This window comes from Suricata suricatta, chromosome 5 (assembly GCF_006229205.1).
Source record: "Suricata suricatta isolate VVHF042 chromosome 5, meerkat_22Aug2017_6uvM2_HiC, whole genome shotgun sequence".
Classification (NCBI taxonomy): domain Eukaryota; kingdom Metazoa; phylum Chordata; class Mammalia; order Carnivora; family Herpestidae; genus Suricata; species Suricata suricatta.
This window is the reverse complement of record NC_043704.1, coordinates 82,150,034-82,165,883: the sequence shown is the minus strand read 5'-3', so window position 1 is coordinate 82,165,883 and position 15,850 is coordinate 82,150,034. Positions and strand designations below refer to the sequence as shown.

The 15,850-nt window shown below is 50.8% G+C and overlaps 3 protein-coding genes across 8 annotated transcripts in view; 1 reads left to right on the top strand and 2 right to left on the bottom strand.

The window, feature by feature from the left end:
* Positions 1-1,863, bottom strand: part of CLCN2 (chloride voltage-gated channel 2) — a 16,703-nt gene extending 14,840 nt beyond the window's left edge. The window contains exons 1-2 of the mRNA XM_029938736.1: positions 1,855-1,863; positions 19-286 (exon numbers count right to left, since the gene is read on the bottom strand). Coding sequence (XP_029794596.1) covers positions 19-286; positions 1,855-1,863 — 277 coding nt within the window. The remainder of the gene's footprint in view (positions 1-18; positions 287-1,854) is intronic.
* POLR2H (RNA polymerase II subunit H) lies at positions 1,859-5,672 on the top strand. The gene is made up of 5 exons (XM_029940762.1): positions 1,859-2,071; positions 3,048-3,131; positions 3,215-3,308; positions 3,850-3,933; positions 5,299-5,672. Exons 1-5 carry the CDS (start codon positions 1,999-2,001, stop codon positions 5,414-5,416), a joined length of 453 nt encoding a protein of 150 aa, XP_029796622.1. The 5' UTR covers positions 1,859-1,998; the 3' UTR covers positions 5,417-5,672.
* Positions 5,673-8,813: 3,141 nt separating this feature from the next.
* Positions 8,814-15,850, bottom strand: part of THPO (thrombopoietin) — a 7,472-nt gene continuing 435 nt past the window's right edge. The window contains exons 2-7 of one of the 6 annotated variants that reach the window (XM_029939732.1): positions 13,856-13,901; positions 12,339-12,496; positions 11,984-12,111; positions 11,597-11,683; positions 9,947-10,114; positions 8,814-9,705 (exon numbers count right to left, since the gene is read on the bottom strand). In XM_029939732.1, the coding sequence (XP_029795592.1) occupies positions 9,049-9,705; positions 9,947-10,114; positions 11,597-11,683; positions 11,984-12,111; positions 12,339-12,360 (1,062 nt within the window). In that variant the 5' untranslated portion in view covers positions 12,361-12,496; positions 13,856-13,901 and the 3' untranslated portion in view covers positions 8,814-9,048. Of the gene's footprint in view, positions 9,706-9,946; positions 10,115-11,596; positions 11,684-11,983; positions 12,112-12,338; positions 12,523-13,855; positions 13,902-15,850 lie in introns of those variants that run through there. The other 5 variants (XM_029939731.1, XM_029939736.1, XM_029939729.1 and 2 more) reach the window with 5 other exon arrangements.

The window sequence follows — 15,850 nt, the reverse complement described above, 5'->3', positions numbered from 1 at the left end:
CAGAGCCCGCGCCGGCACCCGTCCGGTCCCCGCCGCCCGGGCGGTCGAGTGCAGAGCGCGGCGGGCCCCGGGCGGGCGCTGCTGGCTCAGCCTCCAGCTCGCGTCCCCTCCTCGGCGGGCGGGCCGAGGGCGGTGCCCTCTGTGCTGCTCCGCCCGCCTGCCCATCCACAGGGGCCGGCCCAGCCGGCCGGGGGTCTGCGTTGGGGCCGCCTCCTAGGCTCCTGGGATGCGGCAGGGGGCGCCTGGAACGTGCTAGCCTGCGCCCCTTCTGCTCAAAGGCCAGGAGCTGAGAAAGGCAACTGGGGCCAGAGCGGGGGGCGGGTCCGCTGGCACGTGGAAGGGCCGGGCCAGGCCCGCGGCGCCCAGTGCCGGGGGCAGGAGCAGCTGGAGACGTCGGGGCCCAGTAGGGCCTGGGGCCAGGGTCTGCAGAGCCGTTTAATCAGATTCTTTGGGCTCAATCGCTTAGGAGTGTCTCCCTCTCTTGCTTCTCCGAAGGGGGCAGACGGGCCTGGCAAGGTCTCTGTGCTCCTGAAGCAAAGCTGGGGGGACTCGAAGGGAGACGCTAGGCCCAGAAGGCAGGAGTGAGGGAGTGATGCTCGGAACTGAGACCCTCGATCTCTCTCATCCACTTTCCTCCTTCTTTTCCTTCCCCTCTGGTCCCCTAGGGAGTTGCACCTGGTGCAACACGGTCTGTAGGTGTGCACCAGGGTGGGGGTGGGGAGGGAAGGTGGAGGGAAGAGATGTCTAGTGCTGGAGGCCGCTCCTGGGAGGAGGGTGTGGGGGTACAGAGGTCGCTTTTCCTTGGCAGGGCCCAAGGAGAAACTCGAGTAGCTACTGACGTCTCGCCACCATGGGGGAACAGTCTGCTGGGGCTCTGCGTTCTGTATCAGGGTCTGAAGAAGGATAGAGCAGAGGATGGGGTGAGCAGAGTGGACGGGCAGTGTAAGAGATAGTGGCAGGGGAGAGGGCCTGGCCCAGGAGACGGGCAGTGTGCGGAGGAGGCAGGATCAGGATGAAGGGGCCTGTGGGAGGCAGAGGCGGTGCCCAGGAGGGAGGGCGGTGCCCAGGAAGAGGGCAATGTGTGAGGAAGGGACAGTATAAGGGAGGAGGTGTTATTCGTGGGAGAGGACAGCGTCAGCGGCACATAGATCAGCATCTGGAGGGTGAAGGCAGTGGTAGTACCAAGCGGAAGGGGCAGTGCTCAGGAGGAGAGTAGTATGATGGGGTTAATGCCAGGCTGAAGAGGTCACGTGGAAGAGAGTAGGGCCGAGGGGAAGAGGACAGTGGTAGGGAGGGTACGGTACCAGGGGAGGGGACAAGTGCAGGCTTTCCTCTTCCCTGTAGTGACATCATGGCAAATTCCCAAACTGGACGAAGCCGGCTCGGGTGACATCCAGCTGGGCCAAGTCAGCCGGAGCAGGGCTGGGGGGCCTCGGTGCCAGCTGGAGGGACTGGGCTCCGCGCTCTGCAGGGTTAGCGCGCTGAGGGCGGGGTTCTGTTCCGCCTGCTCTCCGCACGGACTGTGCTCTCGGCGGGCACGCGGACCAGCAAGGTAGAGTTAGGGCCAGGGTTCTCTGGGACAAGGATCAAGGTCCCTGGCTGAGGTAGGTTCCTGTGCATTCTAGTCTTCCCAACCCCGCCTCTCAAGAGGGCGCAGTGGAGCCTCATCAGGGAATGAGAACCCGCGCCACCACGGTCTGAGGTGGGACTAATTGTGTCCCCGCCCTGGGGCGGAGTTATATGGCCCTGAGACCCGCCCTAAATCCTGAGGACTCTCGGAAGCAATCGTTCGGGGCGGAAGTTAGGAAGCCCCGAGAGCCAGGGGGCGGCGGAAGTGGCGACGTTACGGCTTACCGCACGCATGCGTTATTCTAGTCCCTTGCTGTCTCTCTGTAGGCGCTCTCTTTCCTCCCTCTCTTACTTCACGCGAGGGGAAGAGCGTACCCTTAGTCGTGGTAGCGGTCTCGGCCGCTCTGCTACTCTCGTGGCTATTCCGCCATGGCCGGCATTCTGTTTGAGGATATTTTTGATGTGAAAGACATTGACCCGGAGGGCAAGAAGTTTGACCGAGGTAAGTGAGGTGTACGTTGGGGCAGTTTAGGGGAAGGGGCTAATCTCCTCGGGGACACGCCCCTGAGCCCCTGGTCAACCCAACCCACGTGGCCTTCCCTTTCCGGCAGTTCCTGATAGAGGACTCTCCCTCAGGAAACATTTTATAGATGGGAAAACCGAGACTCCGAACTCTGCCTGGCTTCACATAGGCTGTGCCCTGTGCCTGGCTAGCCTTTTCTCATGGTGCTCATGGTGGTGGGCATCTTTCTAATCGCTCCTCACTCTGAGCTGGGCGCTGTATCGTGCACCTTACACACGTTTTGTCCTACCTAGTCTTTTCAAGAGCCTCCATGAGGTAGGTGGCCCATTTTGCTTCGAGAAGTTAAGTAACCTAACCCAGGGCTATATTGTGAGCAATGGGACTTCAGAGCTTGTATTCTTGTACTGTCCTAAGAATCTTTAGTTCTTTTGTGTGACGTCCTCTTTTAGTGAGAATTGACTGCTTGCTATACACCTCTTTATTCTGTTATTAATCAACAATTATTGAATTGTTGCTCCCTGATGTCTCTTATTTTGCCTGGAGACTGAGATGTTCTTCAGGACAAACACCAGTTCTTACAGTCCCGATAATCCACTCAGCACAGCACGTGGCACAGAAAGACAAAACCTTTGGATGAATGAATAACTTGCCCAAAGTCAGGTTGTTTCTGAATCACCTAGGCAGGCCTAGAACCTGCATATTATTTATTTCCAGAGGACCTTTGATTTTTTTTCCTGGGATTCTGTCCACTTGCCATAGTTTTCTTCCCTTTCCTTCTGGCATATCTGGTTCTGATGGAGTCTGCACTTCTCTGAGAGCAGATGAGAGGCTAGTATCCACTAGCAGACTGGGTTAGACTGAGTGTTCAATTACATACACTCCCCCAAAGTGGGGTCTGCAGAGTCTGTCGGGGCCTGGCAATTACCTATGCCACTCTTTCTCTACTTCCCTCCAGTGTCTCGACTACATTGTGAGAGTGAATCTTTCAAGATGGACCTCATCTTAGATGTAAACATTCAGATTTATCCTGTAGACTTGGGTAAGTATTGAGCACAGACAATATCAGGAAGTGTTTTGACATTTCAGCTGTTCTTCACTTTCAGATACTGCCATTATTTTCAGGTGACAAGTTCCGGTTGGTCATCGCCAGTACCTTATATGAAGATGGTACCCTGGATGACGGTGAATACAATCCCACAGATGATAGGCCCTCCAGGTGAGGAAGTGAAGAAGGGAGTACTTGAAATACACCTGAGGACTAAGTAAATAAGTTGTATGAAATATTTAATTTGTGGAATAAATGATCATCAGCAGAATCTGAGTAGCCTTAAGGAAATTGCTGCACTTAAGAATTCAAACAACCAGGTATTTATCCAGAGCAGTGTTTACATGCTTGTGGGTTGTAGCTTATTGATGGCTAAGGGAATGACCGCTGAGTGACTTAAGCTGGGTGTGGGCCTTGTATCTTAGGAGGGAGTTTGGTGTGATAGAAAGGTTTTGGGGTTCCACTGAGTTCAAATCTCAGCCCTACCACTTTCTGTTGAATAACCTAACCTCTTTCAGCCTCAGTTTCCTCATCAGTAAAGTACGGATGGTCCTGCTTTGGTCACTGGGTTGCTGTGAGGACTAAATGGCATTGTATCTGGAAAATGTCCTTTGTTATAATGTTGACACTGAGTTACCAGTTATCATTTTTAAAGGGCCTCTTATTATTGTTAACTACTTTTAAGAATAACCTTGCCACTATTGTTCCACAGGGCTGACCAATTTGAGTATGTAATGTATGGGAAAGTATACAGGATTGAGGGAGACGAAACTTCTACTGAAGCAGCAACACGTCTGTAAGTTCCGTGGTCTTATGAGAACCCTTGTCCCCCTATCTTGAGCCATGCTCATGTTTCCTGTGTTGGGTCTCTCTCCCCAAGCACCTCAGACCTAGGCAGGACCCAGAAGGAGACTGTTCTGGGAACAGTTTCCAGTCTGAAATGTAGGCTGCTCACTTGGCCCTTTGTCAGGACCTCAGGGCTCAGGGGTCCAAATGAGAAACCGATGATCTTGCTATGTGAAGTGCAAAGGAAGATTGCTTCCCCAGGAACTAAACGCAGCATTAAGTGCTTAAACTGCTAGGCTTTTTTTGTTTTTGTTTATTTGTGTGTGTGTTTTGCTACTCTGCAATCCAATCCCCATTTCTTTGGTTTCCCTGCCCAACTATTTCTTCTGTTCTTTAAAATCTTATTAAAACAACATGTGCTCTTTGTAAGCAATTTGAAAAGCAAAGAAGTAATGTGAAGAAGCAGAAAAAAAAAGTCACCTATAATTCCATACTCAAAGGGAACCTTTTTTATAAACATTTTTGAGTATTCTAGGTTTTTTCCTGTGTACTTTTTTCTTTGAGATCATGTTGTTTTCTTCTGCTCTTTTTTTTAACATTTTTTAAAATGTTTTTCATTTATTTTTGAGAGACAGAGAGACAGCACGAGCAGAGGAGGGTCAGAGAGAGAGGGAGACACAGAATCGGAAGCAGGCTCCAGGCTCTGAGCTAGCTGTCAGCACAGGGCCCGATCCGGGGCCCGAACCCACGAACCGTGAGATCATGACCTGAGCTGAAGCTGGACGCTCAACTGACTGAGCCACCCAGGCGCCCCGCTCTTTTTTTTTTTTAAGTTTATTTATTTTTGAGAGAGACAGTGCAAGTGGGGAAGTGGCAGAGAGAGAGAGAGAGAGAGAGAGAGAGAGAGAGAGAAACAATCCCAAGCAGGCTCCGTGCCGTCAGTGCAGAGCCCAGCATCCATCTCCAGCTCATGAACCATGAGACCATAACCTGAGCCGAGACCAGGAGTTGGATACTTAACCGACTGAACCATTCAGGCACCCCTTCTTGTGTTCTTTTTGCTTCAAGTTATGTACAACAGGTTTCCCCATGTCAGTTTAAGGCTTTTCCTAAACATTTTAATAGCGTAACATTCCAATAAATGGATGTATCTTAATTCATTCGGCCATTTCCATTACTCTGGGCGTGTAGCATTTTCCACCTTTGTTGATGTTAGGAATACTGCTGTGCACATACCTGTGCATTCATCTTTGTCTGTATTTTGGTTCCTGATGACAAAACACTAGAAGGGTGACTCTTTCTTAAGCTGAGATGGAGAGCCACTGGGTGGCTGCTCCAGAGCTTAGACTCATGGGACTGGGGCCTTCCGTTTCAGCTCTGCCTACGTGTCCTACGGGGGCCTGCTCATGAGGCTGCAGGGTGATGCCAACAACCTGCATGGATTTGAAGTGGATTCCAGAGTTTATCTGCTGATGAAGAAACTGGCCTTCTGAAGCACCCAGGAAGCCAACCTTGCTGCTTAGTCACTCAAGGCTTGGACATTCATCCATTCAAGCCTGAGGAGCAGTTACTGTTGACCACCTGTTCAGGAAGGGCTATTTGTCTGCCCTCTGTGGGTGCATCTTTAGGTGGTCTGGACTCCATGGGAAACTTGCCTGTGAAAGACCCAATGAGAGAGCTTAAAATGGATCAGAAGTTGTTTTGTGTGTGTATGATTTTTAAATTAAACTTTACTTTTTCAGACTCGTTTTCCACCCCGCCCTTAAAAAATTTTTTTTCGATTTACCCTAAAGTCATTTTTTCCACTTTGCCTAGGTATATTATATGTCTGGGCCACGGCCAGACGATCACATGTCGCTTTAGGATCTATCTCAGCCTTCTGGGGTCAGGGTTTAGGGTTATCTCAGCCTCCTGGCTAATTACCCTCCAGAGTGATTTTCTGTCTGGGAGAGTGTTATGCTTTTGGCTCCTGAGGGCACCCCAGCCCCGGAAGATACCACCCATTTGGCAAAGAATTTTGAATTGGCAAGACATTCTGCTTGTGTCCTTCCAACACTTTCAGTCTCTTAAGAAGTCAGATCACGTTGATTTAAGTGAGTCACTTGTGTATCCTGGAAATGTTCATCATTTTTATGGAAGCTTTGGGTGGAAGCTTTTACATACAGGCACGGGACATGACTAGGAAGAGAATAGGAAGAACAGATTTGGTGGTTATAGGAACAGGCGGAGGAGCTAGGTGTCTGCTCTACACTGCATTGGTGACCGGAGGGAGGGTGAGTGGTGGGGGTTCTCACCAGTGACACGGAACAGGCAGCTGCGGCACAGACCAGTGAGGTGGACAAGGCAGCAATACCAATGAGGCTGGCAGTCCAGCACCAGTCCCAGGACAATGGAGCAGCCTGACTGCAGGCACTAACTTAAACTGGGTGAAAACAAAGTCGAGGAAGTGGTGATGCTTGTAGGAGTTCTCCAGCATATGAGCTGGCTCTTCAGCCTGCCATTTAAGGTCTCTGAGAAAGTATGCTGGACTCTTATTTCCCCTGGGAAATTCAGGGTAACAATCCAGAGAGATGGTGAGTGTGTATGAAGCAGTTTTCTCTTTTGATCTCCCGGTTTTGCCCTGGGAGCTGGTCCCCCTGCTGGGATACCTGGGGTATTTCCTTCCCTATCATTTTCAAGTCTTTACAAGAAGTGTTAGAAATAGTATTTAGGGAAATGGGTTGAAAATGGATGGCCTCTGCAGGGGGGAGGAAAAGGTGTTTTGCTTTACTATGGGTGGGAGCGATAAAAGGTGCAGTGGGGGTTGGAATGAATTTTTACAGACTCTTAGAACTTTCACATGGAGTCAGATTTTGGGTGTTGGAGAAGGCTGGATTTAGGTTAGAGTGGGAGAACGTCATTACCAGTAATAGTCTGTGGGGTAGCATCCTGGCTGTGTGGGGTAGCAGAAGAGTGAACTGGCATGCAGTTGAATAGAAGAGTATTCTGGTTGTCACAGTTTTTTGCTTTTTGTGTAAGGGGAAGAAGGGATAGAATCAGTCTGGCAATGTTTTGGGAAGGGTAGATTCTCAACAGGGACAGATTAGTTCACACTGGAGAAGCCCATGAGTTATTTCACATTTGCCCTAAAGTAAGTCCAATGCCAATACTGGGTGCCTGGAACTTATTGGCTATATACTTCTTGCAGTTTTGCCATCCTTGTCTCTCATGGGACTGTGCTGAGAACCCTTATTAAGCCTTTGCCTTTGGTCCTTTCGGCATATCTTGTCCCTGGTGCTGACTCTTTCGTGTGCCAGAGAGTTCTTCATTTCGATCATTACATTTAATCTAGGTTAGTATTTCAGTAAATTACAATTTCCACTTAACCGTTCCCTTGAGTGAAGGCTGGAATTTGTAGGGTGTATGAACTATTCCCTTCTGTGCAAAAACTGACATCATCTGAGATTTGGACACTTGAGCTTTGTGCATGTGTTGATTCCTTCTCCATGGCAACTGTTCTATCCATGATGGGAGAGGAGGACACCTGGAGATGTCTAAGTTCGTCTCCCCCTCCAAGAGCTTTTGGTTTTTACTCAGAACTCTGTAATTGTTGGTCTATTTACTCCCTCAACACTTGGAAATCTTTCCTGATAAATAGAATTGCGGAATGATCTGTTGGACAGTATACCACACGGGGGACCTTATGGGCTCTAAGTCAGCCTAAGCTTTCTTCTTTTCTTGCTCACGGGCTGCGTAAGCATTGAGAAAATTCCTGCCTTCTCTGAGCCTTAGTTTCATCATCTGTAAATTAGAAATGATAATCCCAAGGTGGTAGAGTTGTGTGAGTTGTATAAAAGGTAACATGCGTAAGGTTCCTGGCATGCTGGCTTTCATTTACTCTATTTTGAAATACCTTCAGTGATCCTGGGGTGTCTGTGGCAGTGTTTGGAACTCTGGGTTATGGCTCTTTTACCTACATGGTAGTCTTTCCTCTCCTCTGGGGCATTGCGGGGAAGGAAGAGGAAAAAGCTGCGGTTAGTTTTCCTACAGGAAGGAGCCTTTGGAGGTAGTGTTGACCTTTGCAATGGAGTTTTTGTTTTGGGCAATAATAAACCTTTTCAGAGGCTCTACAGCAGCATTTATTTGCGAGGCCCCAGAAGCCTAGCTTCTCTAGAGAATCCTTAGCAAGGATTCATGCGGTCACATAGGGCAGCTTTTTAGATACTATGCGCTTCTGGGATTGGGAAATGAGCCTTCAACTTGTACTTGTCCCTCCCGCTGTGTGAGCCCTAGGAGACTGACTTTTGCCACTTCCTGCACTTCCCCCTGACCTCCACAGGAGGGAGGCAGGAACCCGTGCCTGGCGAAGCTTCCTGCTGAGCTGCTGAAGCTCTCCCTGTTTGCTCAGCTGTCACATCCAGGTTTTGTCTTGACTCAACTGTCTGCACAGCCTTACCTGGGGTGTGAGGCTCTCCAAGGCTTCCTGTTAACTTTTTGGGAGGGGAGGGAAGGGGGAGATCTATTGCCCCCTGAGAAGAACATCTCTTTCCTTTGCTTTTCTGTTAGCTTTTGGGTGTCCTTATTTATTCTTTATTTATATAGGCTCAGTTTTGTTGATTATGTAGAGACGGCCTTTCTGAGAGATACTTCTCATTCATTTTTCAAGAGTAAGGATCTCCTAAGAAAAGGAGATCAGAGTCCCATTGAGAATGATAGTAAAGGGGATAAAGACACTATTAACCTTAGTTCTGAGTTTAAAAAAGTCAAAGCTCTTTTTCTCTGTTTTCTAACATAAGATTAGTCTCTACCTCTGTTCAGAAGCCAGGCCAGACCAATCCTTTGCATAATTACCGTATGCAAAAGAGCATACTAAAACTTAGTAAGCTGTAAATTTGTGCAGAAAATCGACCAAAGGTAACTAGATGCTCTAATGAATATTATTGATAGCTTAAAAAAATAGCTTCTCAAATTTTACATTATACAGTGAAAAATGATCCCCTTTTGTGTCCTGCGTGTCCCCCTTTAGCAGGGCTTGGGTTTCAGATGCAAGCAGGAAATCTGGTATAACTTGACTTTCAGGGCCTCCCCTCCTGGTAAGGGAACTTTACATGGGAGACAGTGCAGAAGCTGGCAGGGCCTGAGTACCTTACTCCTCCGGAGACAGATTCTGGAAGTGAGGGTGGGGTGCAATTAGAAGAGGACTGGTAGAGTTGGGTGTGACAGAGGGGTCAGGAAGTGGAGGTGGGAGCAGGACCGGGGGAGTGGGGGAGGTGAGTGAAAAAGAGAAGAGTGTGTATTGCCCAGTAGGAGGATGGGTTGGGGAAGGAGAATACCCAGGCGAGAGGTCGGGTGGCAGGGAGCCTGAAGTTCCTGGAGGGAAGTCTGGGACTCCTAAAGCCCTGGGTGAGGGTCCAGGAAAGAGCCCATGAGTTCCAATCAAGGGTCCACGTGTCCTGTTCAGGTGTCCAGGGATTTGGTCTAGGGACCTGGAGGTTTGGTTCAGCAGACCAGGAATCTTGGCTCTGAATCCCTGCAGCTTCTTCAGGAGTCCAAAGCCAGTAGTTCTGGCTGAGCCACTGGAGTTTGTCTCCCAAAATCCAGAAGTCCTGTTTGGGAGCTTGTGCAGTGTGAGGAATAGAGAGGTATTGCTTGGGCCAGCTGTAGTGGGCAGGGCCTGCTTGGCACAGAGAGTGGGCCCGACTACAATCAGCAGGAAGCGCACCTTTCCTCGGAGCAGTTGTTGGAAGCTCAGGAATATGGCATTGGGATCCTTGTGAGCTGTGGTCCTGCCCTGTGGAGGAAGCTGAGGGCAGAGGATGGGCCTGAGGCCAGAGACCTGGGCCAGATATCATGTCTCTCTTGTCTACAGGGAAAGATAAGGTACCAGCACCCAGGCTTTATGGCTTGGAGAAAGCACTCCTTAGTAGGTCAGCTCTGCTACTCTCATGATTCCCGGAATTCTCCTTTCTACCCTCAGGTCTTCCAAGGGGGCTAAGTCAGAAAAGGAAAGGTTTTGTAGTCCCCTTGATTCAGGATTTACTTACCTGGGTTCCTAGGAGGCCCTGCAGGGCCCCAAGGAGGAGGCGGACCTGTCCAGAAAGCTGTCCCAGGAGGGATGAGAGACAGGTGGGTCCCAGTTGTCTCCGTGCTGCCATTACTCCCTCCAGCAGAAGGGTTGTGGCTCCCAGGACGTCCTGTGCCTTGGTCTGCTCCTGCAAAAGAGATGGAAGGGAGAAGCCGCCTGCTTCAAAGGACATGCTAATAATGGGTGGGGAGTCCAAAGGAGTAGCCAGGGGAATGAATCATAGGAGCTGAGAATTGGACAAGACCAGGGTCCCACCCAGCACAGGAATTTTTTCAGAGTCTCCCGACAATTGGTCATCGGCCTCTACTTGAATAACCCCAGTGTCCAGTAACCAGCCTGGTCTTACACATAATTTCAGTCAGAAAAGTTCTTCTTTCCCCCTTACATTACTGCACTATTACAACTTTTACCTCTGGGTTCTAGTGTTGCCAGTCCAGTCTTTCTGCTACAAAATCTTAGAGTTACATGATTTCTTTAAAAGCTTAATGTAGAGATAAGGTCATCACATAGATCATAAAGATGAGGGGAAAGGGGCTTAGTGATAAATGGCAGAGATGGAACTGCAAGGGATCCCTAGGAACCACCCTTCATCCCCCGCCCCAGTCCCCCAAGAAGACCTGAGGGAAGAAAGGGGAGTCCAAGGATGTTGAGGATAGACGAGCTAATATTGCAAGGTGTGCTCTCTCCCAGGAGGTTTCCTGAGCCTTAGACTAAAGCACTTCCAGCGATACCACAAGACTACATTTCCCTCCACACTAATCAGACAGCCCCCCCGCCCCCTCTTTTTAAGCCATTCCTCTCATAACCTATTTTCTAACCTCTCACTATTCAGGTTGCTTCTTCCTTCTGGACACAGGCTAGTTTAATATGGTCCCTCTGAATAAATTAGCATTTATCTTGAGGAGGATGTCTGGTACTCAGTCCAGTACTGTTAAGTGCTATCCACTTACTGTTTTTTAGGAATATTTCCACTATGTGGATGCTAGACATCTAAAGCTACCTAGAATCACTAGCTTTTCAAATAGCTGCTTTAATAATGTTACATGCTGAGTGTGAGGTCAACTCAGTCCTCCCAGATCTTTTTCATAGTAAGTTCTAGGGCTAGAAGTTTATATAAAGGAAGTGGGGGCATCGTGGCCTGGAAGTTGGAATAGGACTTTACTCAATTACTTTGAGTAAATGTACAGTTTTATAGATATCTGTTAAATTTTACCTTGTTTTTGACCTAGCCTTTTAGCAAGTTGAAACTTGACTCTGTCTTTTGTTATTTTAGCTGAGCTTCCCAGTTTCGTGTCATCTGAAGATGACACACTTATGTCTTCATGCCAACTTAAGAAAGTTGCACGGGAATAGGTCAAAGGCATGGCCATAGCGACTTCTATCCAGCTTTACTTGGTGTTCAGCTTTGAATCTATTTTAACATACTGGGACTGCAAGTCATCTTGTCCAGAGGATACCATCATAGTAGAATGCAGGTTAGGTTAGGGTGGCCAAGCTGAAGGTGAGAGATTTTTAGGGAGCTCAAGAATTTTGAAGAATCCAGGGGAAGCAGTACAAAGCTGATGAAGACAGGGTTTAGGGAAACCAAAGGAAGGAATGACTATCTTACCTTCTGGGTTTTCCATTCTCCCAGGCTAAAGTCCACAGCAGGCAGCAGGACAGGTGTGGACAAAGGGTTAACGTCTGGGCACTGACTCTATTGAAAAAGACGGTGGTGGTGGTAGTGAGGTGGAGAAGGGAGCTCAAGTAAAGGGTGGGTTTGGTGACCCAGTGACCAAGAGAGGCTTCCCTGAGGAACGTATATTGAGACTAGAGCTTTTAAAGTGGGCAAGATTGCAAATCATAATCCTTGTCAAGGAGTGGTGATTGAGAGGTGGTGGTCTTACCAGAGACAATATGGGAAGAACAGTCATTGGATCATGGAGTGAGAGGCAGTGATGGGAGTAATGGTGTAACCAGTTAATGGGTAGAGGGGTGAGCGCTGGGAGAGTCTCACCAATCTGCTGTGGAGCACATGGGAGTCACGAAGCAGTTTATTTAGAAGACGGGGGTCACAGGCTGGAGGAGCCGGGAGGCACAGATCCAGTCTTGCAGTTAGGAGAAGCATGACCACGAGGAGCAGTTCTTGGATGAGGAGAAGGGAGGTTGAAAAGGAAGAAATCATTGTCAGGTGGTGGTCCAGGAATTCCCATTTAAGACCCAGACCTGAAATCCAGGGAATTTGCCTTTCAGAAGCCTTATTGCAGGGAGATTGGGTTCCCTCAGCCCTCCACCCCTGCAGCTTAGCCCCTTTCTCTTCCCTCTCTAACCATGTTCTGATTTGGCTCTTGGCCCCTCAAGTGTGTTCTTACCAGTCAGCTCCATTCTGGCCATGCTGTCTGGTTGGAGTGGCTCCCTGGTTGGGGCCTCTCCCCTGAATCCTTCCTGGGGCCATGGAGGCGGCTTGGGCTCTTGTGCTTCTTGCACTGTGGGGCACAGGTGGGCTGAGGAGGAGGGTCTGGAATCTATCCTGCAAGTGACAGGAATAATGAACATTTAATCAGGTGTCAAGGAAAAGACTGCCTGCCTGGTGGGAGGAGCAGCTGCTGGGAGGGGGTGAGATGCCAACCAGCCTTGGACTGCTGGAGTTCTGACTGCTCCCAGGTTTCCTTGTGAGTGCAGCACATGGCTTCTCCTTTTTGTCGGGGTCCCTCAGTGACCCTGCTGTGGGGCTGGTGCCCCTGCCCCCTGCTGAGAGCAGGACAGAATCTGCACACACACACACACACACACACACACACACACACCCCTTACACACATCTTAATTGGCCTCAAATTCTGAGCAACCTTGGTTGTTTGGTTGGAGAAAATCTATGACAGGGAGGGGGACTAGAAGTATTGTGGCATAAGCCCTGGAGAAGACATTGTAAAGTAGGATACAGTGTCAAGGTGAGGAGCTAGCAAACAGTGCAAGGTGTTGAGGGGTAGCTTGTGGAGTGGGGCTGAGGAGGGGACTTAGGTGAAAACAAAACTAGACTACTAGGCGTAGGTGATTACAAGATTATGAGAAGGTGGTATGGAAGCAATGAACCTCTCATTCTCTTTCCATTTACCTCCACCCAGAAGCCTCTTGGAGTTTATCTTTACACTCCCAGTTCTGAAATACTGGGTTATCCAAGGTGGAGAGATGGGCTAACAGGCTTGGGACTTGCCACCTGAGGCAAGCTGCCCAGGAATGGGCACCTGCTGAGTGAGGTACCCACCTTAGATGGCTTACCTCGCCTTAGACACCCACCATATCCATCTCATAGCCCCTCTCTTCCTCCCTGCCCCCTTTGCAGAGCCCTTCCAGTTCCTTTGCAGGACCCCCCACATGGCCTCCTCCTTCTTTGAGGAGTTGTGCAAAGAGGCCTGCACCTGATTCAATATTGGGATTTCCTGTAGGTCTGTCAACATGCGTGAGACCTCCTCCCATTACCCTCTCCTCTGGCCCAGCTTTCCCAGTCCCACGATTCAGAACTTAAAGCTAACTAGGAATGGCTGGGTAAGAATGGGGATTGGGCCTGTGTCCAGCTTCATGCTATGTGCCCTAAGCCCTAAATGTGTCACCTTTCTTGTTTTCTCCCTGGGCACATATCCCCTTTCCTTAGAGCCCACCAGGACAGTGCTATAGTCCTCCCAAGTCTGTGATCAGTCCCTCAGAACCCAGCACCCCACCCCCTACCCCTGCTCTGTCCTGCTCCTCCCATTCTGGGAAGGCTACACTCTTCTCGACAAAGGTCAGTGCCTGTAGGTTCCAGTTTGCCTGCCCCTCCCCCAGCTGAGAGCCCAATTCCTCTTTTCTGTCCTTCCTACCCTCACTTAACTCCAAACTCTGCTTGCCACTCACCAGGTGGAGAAGGGCTCCAGGACCCAGGTGCACAGCAGGCAGCGCTCTGGGGAGCAGATGGGTAGGAAGACGTAGTGTTGGGGCACAGCCCTTCCACAGCAGTAGGGTCACACGCCTGCCCAGGCCACTTCTGCCCAATCAGAGAGCAGGGAGCTACCAGACACTGGCGAAGGCCCCCGGAAGTGACGCCTTCTCCTCCCACCCTCACCGAACATGGAGCCCCTGCCTGGACCATGGTCCACTGGCGGAGCCCAGCTCTTCCACCCACGCACACCACAGAGAGGATCTGAAACAGAGGGATCCATCTTTTCCTAGGAGCTGGGAAACCTGGGAGCTGGCTGGGGAAGGAGATGACAGGGGAACAGGTTTTTTTTTCCTAGGAGGAATCTGGCAGGACATTTTTGTTCCTGGGGAAGAGTCACAAAGGTCTGGTTCCAGTTTTAGATATATTGGTGGGTTTTTCAGTTCCTGACTGGCTAAGTTTCTTTTCACCTGCTGTTGAAATCAAGTATGGCTCTTGCTTTTCTACTTTTCTCTCCTATAACCCCCTGGTGGTTGTGTCTTACTTCCCCTTTCCCAGTGGGAATGTGGGTATTGCCCGTTTTAGAGAATGACCCTGTCATCGGTCAGTGTTCTGGGGAAAGAGTTTTGACAATTTGAGAGGACTGCAAGGTGAGGGCTGTTTGTGGTGGTGGTGGTGGGAGGGTGAGGCTGGGCTCAGGGCCCAGTGGCTCAGACAGCTAAGGCCACCTACCTCTGTGCCTGAGCTCTCCTGCACTTGCCCTGTCTTTCTCCCTCTCCCATCTCCTACCACTCCATATGTGACAAGAGGAATAACCAGGCCCATGTGTCCCTGTCTTAAGAAAGACAGCTGCTGAACCTCCCCTGCAAATGCCTCCTGCTGGCCCCCCCTCTTCCTTTGGCCCAGGCTCTAGTTTCTTTGCTTTCCCCTCAATCCCAGTCTCCTCACAGTCTCTGTCCTCAGGGGCCTTCTGGCCTGACCTTGTTCCCATCACCCCCCCACCTCAGTTTTTCCCCTCTGCTCTTCCTCCCAAGGACTGGGCTGTCAGCTAGGGAGTATGGCCTAGATCCTGGAATTCTCCAGTTCAGCCAGATGAGATGCCTCCCAAGATTAGGAAGGAGGGTGCTGGGATGGTTGGGAGGATGGTGGGTGTGGGAGGGGACAGGGAAGCAGACATGACCAGGAAACAAAGACAAAAGGGGGGTGGAGAGGCAGAGGGTCCCCTGGGTGAAGGAAGAAGGTGAGAAAGGATGTCAGGCTGAGGATGAGGATGGTTAGATGGGCAGCCAGACAGGTTACAGTAGGGAGAGAAACACTGTCACGAGACAGAAACGGGACTCTGAAATGGGACTTTCTGGGGAATAGTAGAATGAGGAAAGACCTCAGAGAAGAGGTAGAGACAGGATAGACAGAGAATGTGGGTAGTGTGGGATTTGAGAGGTGCTGTGGGCCCACAGTAGGGGAGATCCCTTGACGGGCCTTTGGTGCACGTTGTCATCTTTAAAAGACGTCTTCATCCTTGTAGCAGTTACCAGAGTACTAGCCCAGTGGCCGGTCCAGGCCTCAGGCCCAGCCTCTGCCCCTCCCTGGCCTAGGGCTCCTGTCCTGGGCTGGACACGCACCTCCCGGTGCAGTCGCCCTGTGGCCGCCAGCAGCGGGGGGCTCCAGACCCGACTCTCTTCCCCTCTTCGCGCCCCCCTGGTCCCTCCCCTCCCCCTCCCCGCTCCGCTCCCGCTTCTCCTGCAGCCCCTCCCTCCTCCCCTGCCCCGTCCCAGCCCCTCCCTCCCCTCCCCCACTCGCGATCCGGGCCGCTGCTGCTGGGCCGGACCCCCCGGGCTCAGCCCGGCCCCTCGCCGAGCCGCCGCCGCCGCCCCGTTTGCAGAGTAGGAGGCCCCCGGCCGGGGCGTCGGGCGCGGGGCATAAAACGGGCCAGAGCCGGCGCCCAGGGCACTAGAGCCGCGTACGGCCCGGGT

Excerpts from the sequence above, each read along its gene's own strand:
- POLR2H (XM_029940762.1), top strand. The coding sequence starts at position 1,999 with ATGGCCGGCATTCTGTTTGAGGATATTTTTGATGTGAAAGACATTGAC. Across the intron at positions 3,132-3,214 it reads GATTTATCCTGTAGACTTGG|GTGACAAGTTCCGGTTGGTC; the intron begins GTAAGTATTGAG and ends CATTATTTTCAG. Across the intron at positions 3,309-3,849 it reads ACAGATGATAGGCCCTCCAG|GGCTGACCAATTTGAGTATG; the intron begins GTGAGGAAGTGA and ends ATTGTTCCACAG.